Source organism: Rhinolophus hipposideros (assembly GCF_964194185.1).
Source record: "Rhinolophus hipposideros genome assembly, chromosome: 4".
Taxonomy (NCBI): domain Eukaryota; kingdom Metazoa; phylum Chordata; class Mammalia; order Chiroptera; family Rhinolophidae; genus Rhinolophus; species Rhinolophus hipposideros.
In genome coordinates, this window is record NC_138050.1 from 56,015,069 (window position 1) to 56,036,216 (window position 21,148).

General features: G+C 39.3%; 2 protein-coding genes across 2 annotated transcripts in view; one reads left to right on the forward strand and one right to left on the reverse strand.

Moving 5' to 3' along the window:
- The window catches only part of NALF1 (NALCN channel auxiliary factor 1), a 541,718-nt gene that overhangs the window by 478,787 nt on the left and 41,783 nt on the right, over window positions 1-21,148 (forward strand). The gene's annotated exons all lie outside the window — the stretch shown is intronic.
- Window positions 15,161-16,719, reverse strand: LOC308496745 (large ribosomal subunit protein eL21-like; the record flags this gene model as incomplete). Its single annotated transcript, XM_081046390.1, has 1 exon — window positions 15,161-16,719. The coding sequence occupies exon 1, from the start codon at window positions 15,641-15,643 to the stop codon at window positions 15,161-15,163; it is 483 nt and encodes a 160-aa protein (XP_080902516.1). The 5' UTR covers window positions 15,644-16,719.

Below are 21,148 nucleotides of genomic sequence, written 5' to 3' on the forward strand. Positions count from 1 at the left end.
ACAATATGATTCTATTTATACATTAAAAAATGATAATTGCAAAATATTCCAGGCATCACACAGTTGCATACACATTTAAAGGTATAGAAAAACAACGGGAAAAATAAACTTCAAACTAGTCACAGTTGTTCCTTTTAGAGCAGGATATGCGAATTGATGTTAGGTTGTAGTAGAGGTTGCTGCAAAAGGCATTTTTGTTCTTTTCTTAAATTGCATATGCCTCCATACTTACAAAAACATATTGTAAAATGAGGGTGGCATCGTGTAATATTTGTGTGATTCACAAAGTCGCATTGGTCCAATAAATGATAGAGTGTATAAAGTTTGCAATGGCAGTACTGATGATCAAGGGCAAAACAAAACAAGCGAGTATTCATATTTCCCCATCTCTCAACCTGGTTGCCTCCCTTGTGCAAGATCAGCCCTTAAAGTTATTTAAGTTGACTAACTCATTTATAAACAAAATTCGTTAAGTCCATGCTTCCCCGAAAATAAGACCTAGCCAGATAATCAGCTCGAGTGTGTCTTTTGGAGCAAAAATTAATATAAGACTCAGTATTATATTTATTTTATTATATTATGTTATATTATGTTATATTTGGTCTTATAGTAAAATAAGACCAGGTCTTGTATTAATTTTTGCTTCGAAAGATGCATTAAAGCTGATTATCCAGCTAGGTCTTATTTTCAGGGAAACACGGTTATTTTAATTTAGTCAAAGAACCATATGCTTTATCCAATGGGTTTCTTATACAAACCACTTAAATGAATTCAATCTTTACAACATGATGAGAAGCAAATTTTTGTGTATGTAAACTAATGGTTAAAAAAACAATTTGTTTGGCAACATTTGATGAAAAAATTAATATGAATCACCATAACTGAAAAAAAGTCTATTAAGTCATTACGGAAAATAAAGATGATAATATTAAAAACAATGGCATGTTTCTCACATTTGGAGGTTTGAATATCATGAATGGAGAAAAAAACTTAAAAACACATTTTCTTGTTAGACTTATTTTGTACCTGAATCTGCCAAATGTACTCTTGGCATTAGTCAAATTAAAATCTGCACATAATTTTATAAAGAATGGTCAACCACATGTTTAACTCCACCCAAAGATTTACATCAGCTACTGTTTTGAGGTAGCTGTGAGTGCCAGTTAGGTATAAAGGGAAGTTTTAAGCCCTATCCACATGGATCCAATCCCAATAAAGGCCTAGAATACTTTTCACAGTAGAGAGATATAATAAGATGGATTCTATGGACCATTAACAAATAAATGGACTATAGCACCCATAAAAATATGCAGTAGTCTGCATGCTCAGGAACTTCGATGAATCGAGATGGTTCTGTAATAATCAGGCAGAGTCACGGACATATTTGCCGTAAATCCACTGATATATACGTGTGTATGTATATGTATACATCTGTATACAGTTGACCCTTTAACAACTTAGGTTTCAACTGTGTGGGTCCACTTACATGTAGATTTTTTTCAATAAATACAGTCAGTCCTATATCTCTGTGGGTTTCAAATCCTTCAACCAACCAAGGTTAGGAATCCACGGATGTGGAGGGCCGACTGTATACATTGTTCTACATCATTTTATATAAGGAACTTGAGTATCCACAGATTTTGCTATCTGTGGGGGTTCCTGGAACCAATCCACCACAGATAGAAAGAGCCAACTCTAGTTAAGTTTTGGGGGAGTAAAACGTTAGATGAGCATTTTTGGCTGTGGGATTGAAGGACGGTGCCCCCACATTGTTCAAAGGTCAACAGTTATTTGTACACACACACACACACACACACACACACACATGCACACACATGCTTGTATATATGTATACATATGCATACGAGTATGCATGTGTGTGCTGTTATTGTCGTTTTGTGGATTGTTGGGAGCCTTATGTCTACACACAACATAGAGTTTAGGAAGAGTCCTCCAAGGCTAACCAGCCCTCTTGGTTGGCTAGGAATGTTTTTTGAGAAGTGGGACTTTCCTGAAGTCCCTGGCAAACCAGAATGATTAGTCACCCTAGCGCTCCTTGGTCTTTCCTCAGTTTTGCTAGCCATTGCTCCTACTATTAAACATTTGATAGAAGAGCCTTGTGCTTTCCCCATATATGAGCATCAAGTCTGTAAGTTCTCTTTATTTTGCCCAAATACTCATACATTGGACACCACATGCAGACAATACAATTATAGCAGATATTGTCAAGTGAATTGTCACTTTGATTTTCATGATATATTGAGGTGACCCTTGTACAATGAAGTGATTTTGCCCAAGAGTGAGAGAGTGAGCCCAGGGCTATGCAAATTGATAGACTCCTCTAGTATACTTTTTCCCTGATAACATTTGAAATATTTGAGAGTCAGGAGCATCCCCCTTCAGGTAGCCTAAGTGATATAATTTTATAAACAGTAGTTATTCCTATCATAATGTAAAATTTCAGCATGTGAAAAAATCTGGTTTGCTGGGGGAAACAGTTGTTTTCTGTGCCTATGTTCAATACCTTTTGGAATTGTTTACATTATTTGGGGAAAAGAGATCCCGTGGAAGAGACTGCTATTTTTGGTTTGATGTATAGTATAAGTGTTATCTGAAAAAAAAAATACTGTAGCTTTCATATAGTCCTCATGATAGCTTGCTTTATTTGTTATAATAATAGGTTGGAGTTTGCTCAGTTTCATTTATTCCTTAAGGTGAGTCCTAATGGTGCAAGCAAATAAGGAAATACTAAATGTGATTTGTTGGATCACATTATTAGTGCATTAACATAAACAAATATTGCATTTTGTTTTATTTCAAAATTCATTTATAAAATGCAAAGTCACATCTGACACAGTGAGTGTAAAATGAGTGAAGTGTAATATAATGTTGAACTCTGGGGAGCATTAATCTAGATTTCTGAAATTAGTGATCTAGTTGTTGACAAATGATCCCAAACTGTTTTGGAAAGATACATGTGACCTAGATAGACTCCCACACCTTGATACTTTGTTGAAATGGAGAGGGAAAGAGGAAATTCCTTACGCCAATAAAACTGTGCTTCAAATTTCCCATTTTGAAACTACAATTAGTCAAGATGTTTTTCCTCTGATAAATGTATTAACTTTTTGTTAAGTAAGAAGGGATTTATTTGCTCAAGTAACTGGAAGTCTAGAGGTAGTTCAGGCTCTGAGGTCAAATTAATTCCATGGCTCCTGCTCGATTCTCTGTGTTCATTTCCTCAACTGTTACCTCCATATGTGTTGGTGCAGGGACATCTTGTTGTTTTCCCTTGATTCTAGATTCCCTCTTGTTATTTCCTTGGACCTTCTAGCTCTGGTTCTCAACATTGGCTTTTAATATCTGACCACATATGTTTCATCATTGCTTTTGTCCTCTTCTTCTCCCACTCTGTTTTTGTTGTTTGTTTGTTTTGCCAACTTCCTTTTATAGCTTCCTGGTCTCAACATTTTGTATACCCTGGATTAGAACCCAATTCTCTCTTTTTTTTTTTTTTTTTTTTTAGCACGTTTCCTCTTTTATTCCAGGATCCAGTCTAGGATCAGGTATACATTTAGTTGTCATGTCTCTTTAGCCTTCTTTTTTATTTATTTATTTATTTATTTATTTATTTATTTATTTATTTTATTTTTTTATTTTTTTTATTTATTTATTAGTTTCAGGTGTACAAGACAAGGTAATACTTAGACGTTCATCATTTATATCCCTCACACTGTGAACCCCCCTCCCCCCATCCACTATCCCTCCGACCTCACACTGACCCATCACATTATATATATACAATTATAGTTGGCATTCATTAATGTTTAGCTTCTGGTGTACAATGCCATGATCAGGTATCCACAGTATCCCTGAGGTGGTCTCCCAAATAGGACGCATGTCCATTGGATACCCAACAAAATCTTTACCACATTATTGAATACCTTCCCCAAATTAATTTTCAAAAAAACCCTGAGGCCATCTTGTGGTTACCAGCTGCTTCCAAATCCCTTCACCTTTCCCCTTATCCCCAACACCCCCCCCACACCCATCTAACAACTCTCGGTTTTTTCTTTGTGTCCCCAAAACTGTTTCTGATTAGTTCATTCACATAGTCTTTTCTTTAGATTCCATATATAAGTGAGATCATATGGTACTTGTCTTTCTCTTTCTGACTTATTTCACTTAACATAATGTTCTCTAGATCCATCCATGTTGCTGCAAATGATAAGATTTCTTTCTTCTTTATGGCTGTGTAATACTCCATTATATAAATGTACCACAGCTTCTTAATCCAGTCATCTACCGATGGGCATTTCAGTTGTTTCCATATCTTGGCTATTGTGTAAAGTGCTGCAATAAACATAGGAGTGCATACAAGATTTTTGAATTGGAGTTTTGGATTTCTCCGGGTAGATGCCTAGGAGTGGAATTACTGGATCATAGGGTAGTTCCATTTTCAGATTCCTGAGATACCTCCATACTGTTTTCCATAGTGGCTGCACTAATCTGCAATCCCACCAACAGTGCACTAGCGTTCCCTTTTCTCCACATCCACGCCAGCATTTGTTGTTTGTTGATTTATTGATGATAGCCATTTTGACTGGAGTGAGGTGGTATCTCATTGTGGTTTTTATTTGCATTTCTCTGATGGTTAGTGAGGTTGAGCATTTCTTCATATGTCTTCTTGCCTTCTGTATGTCCTTTTTAGAAAAATGTCTCCTCAAGTCCTCTGCCCATTTTTTAATTGGGTTGTTTGTTTTTTTGGAGTTGAGTTGAGTAAGTTTTTTATAGATTTGTGATATTAATCCCTTATCAGATATATCATTGGCAAATATATTTTCCCATACAGTAGGATCCCTTTTTGTTTTATTGATGGTTTCCTTTGCTGTGAAAAAACTTTTTAGTTTGATGTAATCCCACATGTTTATTTTTTCTCTTACTTCCCTCGCGCGAGGGGATATGTCAGTGAAAATCTTACTCCGGGTAATGTCCATGAAGTTTCTTCCTATATTTTCTTCTAGATATTTTATGGTTTCAGATCTTACATTTAAGTCTTTAAGCCATTTTGAATTTGTTTTTGTATATGGTGTAAGGAGGTGGTCCAGCTTCATTTTCTTGCATGTGTCTGTCCAGGTTTCCCAACACCACTTATTGAACAGACTGTCTTTACCCCATCGTACATTCTTGCTTCCATTGTCATAGATTAGATGGGCATATAGGCATGGATTTACGTCTGGACTCTCTATTCTGTTCCATTGATCTATGTGTCTATTTTTATGCCAGTACCATGCTGTTTTGATTACTGTAGCCTTGTAGTATAATTTGAAATCAGGTATCATTATACCTCCCACTTTGTTCTTATTTTTCAAGATTGCTGAGGCTATCCGGGGTCTTTTATGGTCCCATATAAATTTTAGGATTATATGTTCTATTTCTGTGAAAAACGTCGTTGGTAGTTTGATAGGAATTGCGTTGAATATATATATTGCCTTAGGCAGTATGGACATTTTAACTATATTAATTCTTCCTATCCATGAACATGGAATGTGTTTCCATCTATTTATGTCTTCTTTCATTTCTTTCTTCAGTGTTGTATAATTTTCTGAGTACAGATCTTTTACATCTTTGGTTAGATTTATTCCCAGATATTTTATAGTCTTTGGAGCAATTGTAAATGGAATTGTTTTTTTAATTTCTCCTTCTGCTATTTTATCATTGGTATATACAAATGCAACTGATTTCCGAATATTAATTTTATATCCTGCTACTTTACTGAATTCATCTATCAGTTCTAATAGTTTCTTGGTGGAGTCTTTAGGGTTCTCTATATATAGTATCATATCATCTGCATATAATGATAATTTTACTTCCTCCTTACCAATTTGGATGCCTTTTATTTCTTTCTCTTGTCTGATTGCTGTGGCTAGAACTTCCAGCACTATGTTGAATAGAAGTGGAGAAAGTGGGCAACCTTGTCTTGTTCCTGATCTTAGGGGGAATGGTTTTAGCTTTTCCCCATTGAGTATGATGTTAGCTGTGGGTTTGTCATATATGGCCTTTATTATGTTAAGATATGATCCCTCTATTCCCACTTTCTTAAGGGTTTTTATCATAAAAGGTTGCTGTATTTTATCAAATGCTTTTTCTGCATCTATTGATATGATCATGTGATTTTTATTTTTCATTTTGTTAATGTGGTGTATCACATTAATTGATTTGCGGATGTTGAACCACCCCTGCATACCAGGGATGAATCCCACTTGATCATGGTGTATGATCTTTTTGATGTATTGCTGAATTCTGTTCGCTAATATTTTGTTGAGAATTTTTGCATCTATGTTCATTAGAGATATCGGCCTGTAGTTTTCTTTTTTTGTGGTGTCTTCGTCTGCTTTTGGGATCAGGGTGATAGTGGCTTCGTAAAAAGTGTTTGGGAGTCTTCCTTCCTTCTGGATTTTTTGGAAGAGCTTGAGGAGAATAGGTGATAATTCTTTTTTGAATGTTTTGAAAAATTCACCTATAAAGCCATCTGGTCCAGGGCTTTTGTTTGTTGGGAGATTATTGATTACTGATTCAATTTCCCTGGTGGTAATCAGACTGTTCAGGCTTTCTGTTTCTTCTTGAGTTAGCCTTGGAAGGTTGTGAGCCTCTAGGAAATTGTCCATTTCTTCCAGATTGTCAAATTTGTTGGCATATAGTTGCTCATAGTAATTTCTTAAAACTTTTTGTATTTCTGTGGTGTCTGTTGTCACTTCTCCTCTTTCATTTCTGATTTTATTAATTTGGGTCCTCTCTCTCCTTTTTTTAATGAGTCTGGCTAAATGTTTGTCAATTTTGTTTATCTTCTCAAAGAACCAGCTCTTGGATTCATTGATCTTTTGTATTGTTTTTCTGTTTTCTATTTCATTTATTTCTGCTCTGATCCTTATTATCTCCTTCCTTGTGCTCCCTTTGGGTTTATTTTGCTGTTCTTTTTCCAGATCCCTTAAGTGTGAAGATAAACTGTCAATTAGTGATGTTTCTTGTTTCTTTAGGTAGGCCTGCAGTGCTATGAACTTCCCTCTTAGGACTGCTTTCGCAGCATCCCATAGATTTTGGGTTGCTGTGTTCTCATTCTCATTTGTCTCAAGATATCTTTTGATTTCTTCTTTGATCTGCTGCTTGACCCATTCATTATTTAGAAACATGTTATTCAGCCTCCATGAATTGGTGTATCTTCCTGGTTTTTTTCCCCTGTAGTTCATTTCTAATTTCATAGCACTGTGGTCAGAGAAGACAATTGGTATGATTTCAATTTTCTTAAATTTATCAAGGCTTGTTTTGTGTCCTAACATATGATCTATCTTAGAAAATGTTCCATGTGCACTTGAGAAGAACGTGTATTCTGCAGCATTGGGGTGAAATGCTCTGAAAATATCAATTAAATCCAACTGCTCCAAAGTATCATTTAAGGCTGTTGTTTCCATATTGATTTTCTGTCTGGAGGACCTGTCCCTTGTTGTCAGAGGTGTGTTGAAGTCCCCTACTATGATAGTGTTGCTGTTGATCTCTGTCTTTATGTCCATCAGTACCTGTTTTATATATTTAGGTGCTCCTATGTTAGGTGCATAGATGTTTACTAGGGTTATGTCCTCTTGTTGGATTGATCCCTTTATTATTATATAGTGCCCATCTTTGTCTTTTAATATGTTCTTCATTTTAAAGTCTATTTTGTCAGATATAAGTATTGCAACTCCAGCTTTTTTTTTTGCTTCCATTTGCATGAAATATGTTACTCCAACCCTTCACTTTCAGCCTGTGTGTGTCTTTTGATCTGAAATGAGTCTCTTGTATACAGCATATACAAGGGTCTTGCTTCCTTATCCACTCAGCCACCCTATGTCTCTTGATTGGAGCATTTAATCCATTTACATTTAAAGTGATTATTGATAGGTACATAGTTATTGCCATTTTTAAATTTGTAGTAAATTGTTTTCATCTTTCTTCTATTTACAGAAGTCCTTTTAGTATTTCTTGCAATGCTGGCTTGGTTGTAATAAATTCTTTCAGTTTGTTCTTTTCTGGGAAGCTCTTTATCTCTCCATCAACTTTAAATGATAGCCTTGCTGGATAAAGCAATCTAGGTTGTAGGCCTTTGTGTTCCATCACTTTGAGTATCTCCTGCCACTCCCTCCTGGCCTTCAATGTTTCTGTAGAAAAGTCATTTGATAGTCTTATGGGAGTTCCCTTGTATGTCACCTTCTGCCTTTCTCTTGCTGCTTTCAAGATTCTCTTTTTGTCTTTAAGCTTTGCCATTTTAACTATAATGTGTCTTGGTGTGGGCCTGTTTGGGTTTATCCTGGTTGGAACTCTTTGCACTTCCTGGGCTTGTATGTTGGTTTCCTTCATCAGGTTAGGGAAGTTTTCGGACATTATTACCTCAAATATGTTCTCAATCCCTTGCTTCTTCTCTTTGCCTTCTGATATTCCTATGATGCGCATGTTGTTGCGCTTGATGTTATCCCAGAGGTCTCTTAACCCATCTTCATTGTTTTTTATTCTTTTTTCTTTCTGTTGTTCAGTTTGAGTGATCTCTGCTAACTTGTCTTCTAAGTCGCTGATTCGATCCTCTGCTTCATCTAACCTGCTGGTCATTCCTTCAAGTGAGTTCTTAATTTCGGTAATTGTGTTCTTTAGTTCTAGCTGGTTGTTCGTTAAGATTTCTACATCCTTTTTTAGTTCTAACTGGTTGTTCTTTATGATTTCTATATCCTTCTTTATGTCTTCTCTAAGCTCCTTAAACATTCTTATCACCAGTGTTCTGAACTCTGTCTCTGATAGGTTGGTTACCTCTGTTTCATTTGGTTCCAGTTGTGGAGGTTTCTTCTGTTCTTTTATTTGGGACATGTTTCTTTGTCTCCCCATTCTGACTGACTCTCTGTGCTTGCTTTGATGTAGTAGGAAGATCCCCTAGAGCTCTTAGTTCTTGCTGGGTTATCTTATGTATTATGTGTCCTTTATATTTGACTTGGACTACTTCGTTCTTCTCTGCATGTGCTCCACAGGTGGTTCGTGTGTTTAGTATATCGTCCTGTTCAAGAAGAACTTTAATTGCTTTTTGCTTGTGAGTAGGTGGGTTTAACTCCTAGGCCGTCTAGTTGTGAAACTTGGCTCTGCCCACCGCAGGGTGTTCTGCTGGGTGAGGGTTGGCCACTTAAATGAGGTTTGGCCTCTATGGGCTCTTATGCCTTCAGAGAATTCCCTCTGGGTGTGTGACTTGTAGGTCAAACCCGGTAGTACTCTGGTTTGGTCCAGGGTTGGCTTCTGGATATGTTGAATCTTGTGCCTCTTAAGCTGGGCCCTGTTAGGGCAGTTTCAGCACAAATCAAGTTACCAAGTACAACAACAACAACAACAACCAGGAAAACAAATCAAGTACATTCACATGTAAAATACAACCGACAATCCCCACTCAACATAGGCAAAGATATCAAAGAAATAAAGACAGAACAAAGCAAATCACAACAAGCAGAAAGAAAAAAAGAAGAAAAACAGAAAGAAAAAAAAGAAAAAGAAAAGAAAAGAAAAAAAGAGAAAAAAAGAGAAAAAAAGAAAAGAAAACAAAACAAAACAAAACAAAACAAAAAAACAAAAACCACCAAGCAAAACAAAACAGAAAGCAGCACCAGTCTTGGCTTAAGCCCACCAAGTAGTCTCCAGGTTGTCCTCCGCTGTGCCAAAGAGTTCCCTGCCTAGTGCGCAGGCAGCGCTAGTCACCTGGTGCCCAGAGTGAATTTGGGAGTGTAGATTTAAATGCGAGGGGCTGAGGGGTCTGGATGACAGTTTTCAGAGAGACCGTGCAGTTTCTGTCCTTTCCTGCACAAATGCACGCTGAGAGTAGCTCCACCAGCCCTGTGCCCAGTACTCCTGCGTCTTAGGGCCCTCCTTCCTTGGGTGTGTGGGAGGGGGCGGGCGGGCGATCTCTAAACTGCTGAAAGCCGGGAGCTGCGTCTGCCGCTTACTGCTGAACTCAGGGAGTGCTTCCGAGGTTGCCCTTGCCCCGCCCCAGGCCAGCCAGAAAGGGTGGGGGCTGGGGATGGAGGGGTCTTCTCCCTCCCAGGCCAGCCACGTCACACTCCTCCCGCAGGCCTGAAAAGGTGGTGGCTGGAGGTGTGGGAGTCTCCTCTCTCCTCGTCCAGTGAAAATCCCCTCCTCCCAGCCTCTTTCGAAGGTCAGAGCTGGCTGCCAATCTTCCCAGCGCCTGAGCAGAGACGCCCCTCTGTAATCTGACACTACTCTTCAGTTCATGGGTCAGTTTAAGTCTCTGGAAGGGCGGGGGGAGGATTCGAAAAGTGCAGTGAGGGGCCCAGGTGTGGCGTCTGAGTTCTTTGTTTGCCCTAGGGCCCACGAGCTGCCCGCCCCGGCGGGAGCGATCAGCTGTGGGACGCAGGGAAAGAGCCCACTTCCTGGACCCTACGCTCTCTGCTGCACCCTGGGCTCCCTTGGGACTCTAGAGCCCCGGGTGCTGCCTGCCACTGCTCCTATGGGCACGCTCCTCTTGCCCTCTTCGCTCCTCCCCCCGCTCGCCCAACTAGCGCACCTCAAAGCAAACCTTCCGCGAGTCTCCGCTCATTCCTGGGAGCAGCGCAGCGCAGCGGTTGCTGTACGGCCTGGGCTCCGCTATGGGGGGGTTAGTGTTTTCACTTCACGCCCCTCTCTCCTCCCCCGCTTGCCTAACTAGCGCACTCCAAAGCAAACCTTCCACGAGTCAGCGCTCCGTTGTCCTGGGCGCCGCGGCGGCGGTTGCCGCTGGCCTCGGCTCCGCGGGGGTGGGGGTGGGGGGCGCGCTTCCACTTCGCTCCGCACTCACCTTCAGGTAATTCCTCCACAAGTCTCCCCGCTGTTCTGCGTGTTCTATATCTCCCTGTGTCTTTAGAGCTGCGGTTTACCGCCGCCGCCGCAGCCGCCGCCGCAGCCTCCGCCGCCGCAGCCTCCGCCGCCGGCCTGATTCCACCACGAGACCGCGCGTTTCCACTCCGCTCCCTTCCTTCTTCCCCTGCTCGCCCAATTTGCGCACCTTCAAGTAATCCTTCCACGAGTCTCTTAGGAGTCTCTTAGCTGTTCTGCGTGATGAGCAAAGAGTTGTTTGATGGGTTATATGTCCCGTTTGTAATAAGATCCGGAGGAGAACTCAGAAAATGTGCCCTGCTGCCCCCATTCCTATGACGTCACCTGAAATAACTGCATCTTAATTTACATGTCTAATTTGGACTTTCTGGAGGTGAATTCAGTAGTCGGCCTCTTCGTCTTGCCTGTCTGCTGTGCAAGGAGTCCTTTGTGGAGTTATTGTTGTCCGATTCGTTGTAAATTCCAGGGGAGCGTTACAGAGACTCACCTCACGCCGCCATTTTTTTTCCCTTCTTTAGCCTTCCAGAACCCAATTCTCTTGCTATGATGTTCTCTCTTGACATGTTAGTAGGATTTTATAAAATTCCAGACCTGATATTTGGAAAGGGATTAAATGCTTTCCATTCCAAGGCTCCAAATTCCTCTACAAAAGTATCATCTATTTTCTGCCTAAATCCTTTTAAAGATGGAGAGCTAAGAGCCAAGTGTAGCAGCCCTTCGCACTTCAGAGAGCTTTCCCATGAGTTCTCCTTTCACCTTTATGCTGAAAATTATTATAACTCCAAGACAGTAGCATCTGGTCCTTTTAGTTTTGTGTCATAAAGCCACACATCCTGTTTCACCACGAATATCCTTAAAATATTGAAAAGTAGCTTAGACTTCTTTCAGTTTCTGTGCCATCTAAACTTCTTCATTCCATAATCTATTCATAAACCTATTTCTTTTTAGAGACCATTCATCATTCTGGTCCCCTTGTTTTTTGGAAGCTTTTCACTTTGTCAATAAAGCATAAGAATTGAACATACTACATTGTGTAGTACCACTAGTGCAAAATAAATCTATGCTATTATATTGTCCTGGAAATGTCCCCTTCTCCAAGAATCTAACATCAGACTGACTTATTGCTGTCCATATCATCCTGATGGATCATACCAAGGTTATGTAATTATCTATGGATAAATCACACTTCAATTACTTACACAGTTAGGTTTGCGATTTAGAAAAGAACTTTGTGTTTATCCTATTTAAATTTCACCATTTTGGTTTTACCAATCTACCAAGTTAAATATGATCTTTTGACTTTAGACTATCTAATAGCTCTCTCTGTTGCTGAAGGAATGAGACATAGCAACATAGAACACTTTGTTTTACTTGGATTTCAAATGTTTAGGGAGGCCATGCAAGTGGGAGTCTGAATTGTAATACCAAAACAAGCAAACAGGAATGATGTTTCTTTTACCTGAAATATTTATTTAGCAACCTAAAATAAATGAATACATGAACAAATGAATAAATAAATAAATACCTAAAATAGAAAACAATGCTCACATTTAATTCATTAGCCCCTATTAAGATTATTTAATTTCTATACATTTTACCTAATCAGAACCAAACTTTCTTTGCAGTCTTTTGCTGTGCTAGGTTGTTTCACAAAAGTATATTCTTATGGGAAGTAAATCACCTTACTCTAAAACTACTCCAGTTCAGTATGAACTAGGCTAGATTTATTTATATATTTACTGTATGTATATATTTACTGTATGTACATATATATATGTATATATATATATATATATATATATATATATATATATATATATATATATATATATGGTGCCTCTTCACTATTTACTGATTGCTAAAGAACTGTATTTCTCTTTGGAAAGGAGCTCTGTAGCTTGGTACATGCTTCCAGCAAAGCAAGGGTTATTTGGAGTGAAGCTCTCCCTCTTATTGCAGTCTAGGCAGGCGAACAACTTGCAGAGGCCACGGGAAGCTCAGAAGCTCTTCTCAGCGTTGCATTACCCCTCATCCATCCTCCACATCCCTGCAATCCCTAAAAGCCAGACTTTCTGCAAGTCACATGACTCAGCTGCAAAGGTTCAATCTGCAGAGATGGCTGCCCTGTGCCTCTAGCCACCTCAGGGCATCCAGTGGTGGGAAATAGGTCACTGGCCTCTTCACAGATGGGAGAGAGTTCCCTGCTGTAATTTCTCAAGATCAAAGAGAACAGCGATGCTCTGGGTTCTTTATAACTATCCCAGTGATTTCGCCTAGAGCCTATGTAGGATTCAATTTAATCAAGGGAAAAAATGCAGAAAGAATAATTTTGAAGTCTCATGAATGTTCACAATAGCTATTTCATACACTGATACTCTCTCCAAACATTAAGTACATGTTAGATTAATCAAGTACTTTAAATTTCCTATCACTAGTTGAACAATTGTATGCTCCATAAAAAGTGAGATCACGACTGTCTTATTTAACGCCACACCCTGGGGTGTACTGGTAAATGGCCAACAGCAGACACAAGGAGTATGCATAGGTGTATTACCTAAGTTTATTGTATATTTCACTGATACAGTGGGTGTATAGCACACAATTGACAAAATAGGAATATGTAGTATAATTTGTTATAAATTCTATTTGGCCGAATGATACTCAGAGAATACTTTTGCTGATGTTTGCAAACTCTTGTATTGCAAAACTATGGTTTCAACTGACAAACGAGTGTCATCCCAACGTGAATGTTGGTTGCTATTTTTAGTTGTTTAACTAGTAAGAAGAAAGTGATGCAATGAGGACATATATGAAAACTTCACTCATTTGTCCATGGGAGAGCAACATTTTCTCTGGATTGGATGAGAGCTTTTGAACACTGGGAGAATATTTCCTCAACTTTTGTGCTACTCACAATGTGACAATTACAAATGAAGCACTGTTAAGTTTAATTTGATTTACTAAGATTTACTCCATCACTTTCTTAAGACTAAAATAATCAAGACTAACCAACAAAACAATACATCAAGTCATAATTTATATTGTTTACCTATTTCTTATTTCTGTGGTGTAAACACTTCCATTGTGCTGATCGAAAGCTACCAATGTGATGTCATTGAACGTGGAGTTGAGAAGACATGCACAATAGCACTCCATTGGCAGCATTTCTACCAGCCAAACACACTCAATGTAAGTAACCTCAATGACACAGATAACAGTAAAATAATCAGGAAGTGATGCATTTTTTTCTTTTTTTAATTTAATTTTTTCAAATTTTTCATTTCTAGTTGACATTCAATGTTATATTAGTTTCAGGTGTACAACATAGTGATAAAACATTTTTGTAACTTATATGGTGGTCCCCCATAAGTCTAGTACGCCCTTGACACCATATATTGACACCAGTTATTACAATATTATTAATAATATTCCTTATGCTGTATTTGACATATCCAAGGCTCTTTGGTAACGGTCAATTTGTACTTTTTAAATTTTTTTGTGTTTTTTGGTTGACATTCAATATTATATTAGTTTCGGATGTATAGCATAGTGGTTAGACATTTACATAATGTATGCACTGATCTGCCCAATTAGTCTAGTACCCACCTGGCACTATACATAGTTGTTGCAACATTATTGACTATATTCCCTATGCTGCACTTTACATCCCCATGACTATTCTGTAACTACCGATGTGTATTTTCTAATCCCTTCACCTTTTCCACCCAGCTCCCAGAAGTGATGCATTTTGAGTATTTATCACCTTTGTTACTAATAAAAATTATTTAATTGTAAATCTATATAACTTAATTTTTAATAATGTCTGTTTTGACTAGTTTGCAGAATTTTTAAAAAAATTTAACAGTGGGCTTTCCCAAGCCAGTACAAACTGGCTCCACGCACCATTGACTATCCCTGTTGTCCTATAAGCATATTTTGGCACTGAGCAGACAATGTCAAATAATGTTGGTCATTATTGCCTGTGACAATATCTGATTTCTCAAATTTCTTAGCATATTAATATCACCTTCCTATATTAGGTGGCCAGTAAATGTGTTGGTCAATTGATAAGCTTCTACTTCTTTATTTGAACAATAAAGAAATGTGATTAAAGGGATGGCTTCAGAGGCAGACTTAAGTTTATTTATTTTATTTATTTTTTATTTTTTTAGGACACAAAAATTTTCTTTAAGTGTTTCTTTGGGGGAGGGGACGCCATACTCCTCAATTAAGAGAAATATTTTTACAGAGGTCTTTTATTTTTTTACACTTATGCCATGAATTCATAGGGAATGGGTTCCAGCAGCTCAGGCTCCTTTCCATTGGTTCTCACAAAGTGTGCTTCTCTGGGTGGGGCAGGCTGGCCTTTCAGTTGAACCCAGGTACCTTTCTCTTTGGCTTCCTTCTTTTTCTGATAATTTTCCTTTACCCGTTTCAGGAAGCTATCTCGGCTCTTAGAGTGCTTAATATGCTCAATACGAACATTAATTCTCTTGGCAAGAATCTTGCCCTTGACTTGTTTGTTTACAACAATGCCAGCCGCATGCTGAGTAACATTGTAGACCCTTCCCGTTTTGCCATGGTAACATTTGTGGGGCATTCCTTTTTGAACAGTGCCCATTCCCTTGATGTCTACAATATCACCTTTCTTGTAGATTCGCATGTATGTGGCCAAAGGAACAACTCCATGTTTTCTAAAAGGCCTAGAGAACATATAGCAGGTGCCTCTCCTCTTTCCCTTTGTGTTGGTCATTTTGACGAATTACTGGAAGATGGCGGTCCCGGCCGAAAAGCCAGACTTAAGTTTAAATCTTGGGCCTGTCACTTACTAGGTGTACAGAATGAAAGAAACTATAAAATAGTAATAGTAGCAATAACAACATTATAAGTTGTGAGCATTAGATACTGTATATAATATATGTGCTTGGCATATATTAAGAACTTGAAAATGTTAATTATTGTACATTTTAGATTAGTCCTTTCAATATGTTTATATAGCAGTTCAATATGTGTGCCTACAAAATAGAGTTGATCATTCCTGCCTTTCCTAAACCTTGTAAGGATGTCAGCCAATGACTCAATAAGGCTGTGAATATTACTTTTACTCAATGAGGGGCCCATTCATGGATTTGAATCTTATTCTGTGCAGCAAACACTGCAGCTGCAGAGAAGACTATTAACCCACACTCTAACTTAAAAGTTATTTCAATATGAGGAAATATTAAAACATAAAGGGATGAACAGAAATATGAAAGATCTTTCTTGGTGAGAATGAAGAAAGACAAAAACATTTCACCAGTAAAAGATCAAAGATGTAGAAAAGGATGAAAGTGTTTCATTCCTTCCAGTACGCCACTGTTCAGGGAGAAATAATGCAATCTTTAAAAGATTTGTCTATTTTTCCTGCTTTAAAGTAGGAATTGCAAGTCTGTGAATGAAGTAGACGGATATTTCCCATGCATTACATATAATCCTCTTCCCTGTGGAGTAGAGATTGCGAAGGGTATTTGTAAAATGTCGGTTATGAGAAAATTAAGATAAACTGAATATGCCCTGAGTTTAGCAATCATACTTTTTAAGAAGCAAACTAATTTTGAAAAGAAAAGATTGAGTAAATACGGATTTCTATAGCTCCAATGATATTTATTAACTACTACTCTGTGTGTTTTTTCATTTTTATTAACTTAATAAAATTAAACTGGATATTTGAAGGTTGTAAGCCAATATGCTAATAACAATAACTAGAATTATAGTATTATTTGATTGAATTATAAAAGACTGAAATATAATTTTCCCAATACGCTACATGCATTGGAGAGGTTGAAATCAATAATGATAAAAAAATACAAAACAAAATGTTCTGTTAGTGATGACTAACAAAAAAATCCCATTATCCAGGTTATGTCATATCACTTAACATTAGGTGGCTTATTTACTTTAGGACCAGTCTTTTACAGATGGTAGTGGTGGCTACAGAAATCATAGTTCCCCAGTCTGATGATAATTTTTAGACTATGGTGTTAGAAACTTCCATGAAGTGTTTTCTACTACGTTCCAACCCTCCATTTATCCCCATCCCTGTCTTATAACATGCACAACTCTCCTCCAGCTTCATGGTCTCTCCTAATTTCTACTTAATATTCAACACTCGACATAAATCTTATTTCTCATGTGATGCTTTTCAGTATAGTATAAGGCTAAAAGTATGAACTTTAGATGGAATGACCTGAGTTCAAATTCTGATTGTTTCTAGTTAATATTCTACTTAATTTTCAACACTCAACATAAGTCCTACTCCTCATGTGATGCTTTTCAGAATAGTGTAAGGCTAAAAGTGTGAACTTTAAATGGAATGACCTGAGTTCAAATTCTGATTGTTAATGTCTAGCTGTGTTCCCTTAACAGGCTAAGGCGTCAATCTTTGTTCTGTCAAATGAGGCTGAGAACAATTTCTCTTTTATAAAACTACTGTAGGGATTAAATGGTTGGAACACATAAAGTGTCCCAGACTTTTCCTGTGTACACTTGGCATACAATGATTGTTAACTCATGTTATTCTTACCAAGCTATTGTGTGCTTACCGTTTAAACACTTTTAATACTTACTGATTAAACATCTGTGATATTCAGATACCCTCTGGGGCACTGGAAATACAATGGTCAACAAAATGAAATCTTTGACATCACAGAGCTTACATTTTAGTGGGAGAGACATATACAATAAACAAGTAAATGTAAGAATATACAATGTGATGGTAGGTGATATAAGCTATGAAGGATATAGAGACAGCTTGGGGCTCCGAGAGGGAAGGCTCCTTGGAAGAGTTATCATTTAAGCAGAAAATTAAATGACATATGATGGTCCTGGAGAGGAAATGATGAAGTGAAGGGAGTTGCATGCACAAAGGTGTTGAGTCAGGAATGTGCTTGGTATGTTCAGAGAGATGCAAAAAGACCTGTGTGGCTGGAGAGAAATAATCAAGATAGAGACAGGAGATTAGGTTATAAAAATAGGCAGGAGTCAGGCTAAGGAGTTAGTGTATCATTAGTCAGTTTATAATACATGCTATAAAATTAGTATTTTAGAATTCTATGATAAGATTATCTCATCTAAATAAGTATTAGAGATGCTGAAAACACAAACTGAGTTGAAAAGGAGTAAGATGAAGGGATATACCCCTAGTTTAGTTTGGAATTCAGGAATTTAGTGAAGGGAGTAAGGTGGATTTCTGCGGGTGTGGATGATACCCTGATGAGAAGACGTGAGAATCTGCAAAATAGTCCCAATTGTGCCTGCCACCTGAAGAAGCACTAGCCATCAGTCACCTAGTGTTTCTTTTGATTTATGGGCAAATGGATTCAGAAACAACCTGCTGGGTATCTAACTTGTTGTTAAATTGATGTGCTTCAGGGCTCCCAAAACTAAGTTATCACTTGATAAATAGAAATAAATAATTCTGAAAGGATATAAGAAAGAAAAATAAAACGAGAGAAGGGATCGGTACAAAAAGAGAACAAAAGACTCATTATTTCAAATATCTTAGTAAATTAGAATTAGTCAAAATCTGCCCTTAAATATAATATGTACTGATTTGGGGAAAGCATACAATAATAGAATTAAGATATTTCCAGAATATCAAAACCTACACATTCTAAACATCATTTATAGATATCACAATCTCGCTTTTCTCTCAACTTTCATCTGTGTAACTCCCAAACTCATGTGACTAGAGAAAGTCCCTCTTTGTAGCAGAAAACAAATAAATCAGTATACCCTCCCAACACATTTGAACTAACATTGCATCCATTAACTCACCTTCTTTGGCTTTTCCATAATTAAATTCCATTACTCTCCTACCTGCAGCTTACAGTTCTCCTTGAAGCCACATCAAAGTTTGTAACCTCTCACTGCAGAGTGGGTCCTGAGGCCACAGCTCATAGGCTGTGTTTATCTCTAATGAGAGCACTTAGCATAATTGGGGAAGGCTGCAAGTCTATCTCAGCTGTCTGCAGAAGCAAAAATGTTCTGTTCCACTTTTACCAAATTTAAATCTTTTAAAACTGAGACAAAATATTGAAAGTGTCTTGTCCTATTCTTCTAATTCAGTGCCTTTTTTTCTGATCACTCAAAGAGAATGACTTTCTTGGACTTTCAGGGCTTGCTGCTTTCTAAACTTACTCCATCTACAGAGGTTGAAATGCAGGCATTTGTTGGAGAACAAATTCAGCTGTATAATGTGCCCAAAGTAATGAACAATGGTATTTTGCATTTTCCTATACTCTCTGAAAATTATAGCACAAGATGTTAGTGAAAATAAAATGGCCAATATCTCTATCACATACTCCTATCAAGTCTAATGTTACTACCATCCAAACTGTCACTGAGATCGTATGTGAGATAAGATATAGTCATCTCAGCTTTTTTGTCATTCTCTTCTCTAGCTCCATAGTTACAAAGAAAGAAAGAAAGAAAGAAAGTTGTGGGGACAGAGCCAGGGGAGTGGTTTCCAGGCTGTCAGCCTCATGTGGAAAGGTGCTGGCTGGGTTATTAGATGGCCATCAGCTGTAACCAGTTAGCCATTAGCCACTAATATAACTGCCGTGGCTAGCCTTGGGCGTTCCTTGGTTTGCAGAGAAGCGGACGGCGGGTTTCGGATCATGTGGCTCCTGCTTCCTGTGTCTCCATCCCAGCCACCAATGAGACTATAGTGGTATGACTCCTCTATCTACGGCTCCATTGTTGTTCCTGTTTGGCCTCACCGTATCGTGCGTTCTTATGCGGGGAGTGGGACCAGGGACCCTGCATGACACATGGCACAGCGAGCAGGGTATGGTACCAGCCAGAATCCCTAAAGGGGTAATGGAGCAGTTTATATGTGTGAAAGCTCAGCTTCGGGAGGCTCATGAGGAGCTGCACTGGGAACGAGAAGCGCAGTCGGCCCGGGAGACTCGAGCCTCCAGATGGCACACCACTCTCTTGGCCATAAGAGGCGTTGCATCGTTTTGGTGGTCTGCTGCTGCCCTGGGCTCCTAGACTTGTGGACATCTTACACCGAGGCCACCACCCACTCGGACACCTGGTGCAGCGAGCAGGATTCCAGCCAGGTAGGAATGATGTCTGACTCTGGGCAGGAGGACATGTGGCCTCCACACAAGGTGTGGTGCCTGGTGGCCACTGTTCTCAGGAGTTGGACCCCCATGGAGGAGTGGGAAGATGTGGATGGCTCGCCAACCAGCATTGGCTGGAGAGAGTGGGGGTCATTGCGGCTGCTGTGGGCTGGGGGGTGCTTGCTGGGACAGCCCAGGTGCGGGACTTATAGTCCCAGGAGGAAACACTTGCTGAGTCCTCAGTGGAGGATGAGGGTGAGGTCAAGGTCGTCCCTCACCCCCAGGTTGGGGAGGACTTGGAGCCCTCGCATTGGAGAGGGCACGCATTGTGAGGCCAAGGCACAGCCCTGGCGAATGAGTGTGGACCATGGGGAACTGAATAAGGTGATGGCACCTGTGCACGCTGCAGTGCCTTCATCCCTGATTTAACGGACTGCTTGATTGTTTGCTTGGTAATGTACCACCACATAGTGGAACTGGCAGATGTTTGTTTCCTGTGTCTCGCCCAGCCGCCAGCGAGACTGTAGTGCAGGAAGACCCCTTGTTGGGGTACAGGATGTTGACTTTCTGTGTCTCGATTGGCCTCCGTGGAGAATATGTAAGCACCTTGGCTGTGAGCCACTGTTGTTCCAGCACGGTGCCCTGAGAAACCCTGGCTGTGCCCAGGAGGTCTGGCTGTGCCCCAAAAGACTGGCGGTACCCTGAGAAACCCTGGCTGTGCACAGAAAGTAGCTGGACATTGAAGGACACCTCCTGGGACATTACTTGAACTGGGCTGAAGTTTTTCTCGTGAGTTAGGTTCCTGACACAGGGACCCTCGCGGAAGACACTTGTCGTGTAGATTGTGAGGCGAGACCTTGGAAGGGTGGAGTCTGGGGACAAGTCCCTTAGATCAGTTTCCAGGCCTTGGCCTCACGTGGAAAGGTGCTGGCTCAATTATTAGATGGCCAGCAGCTGAAATCAGATGGCCATCCACTGTGGCTGGGTAGCCATCAGCTATAACCAGTTAGCCGTTAGCCACTAATATAACTGCTGTGGCTACGCTAGGGGTTGGTTGTTGGTTGGCAGAGAAGTGGAGGGCAGATTGCGGTTCATGTGGCTCCTGCTTCCTGTGTCTCCAACCCAGCTACCAGCGAGAATATAGCAGTATG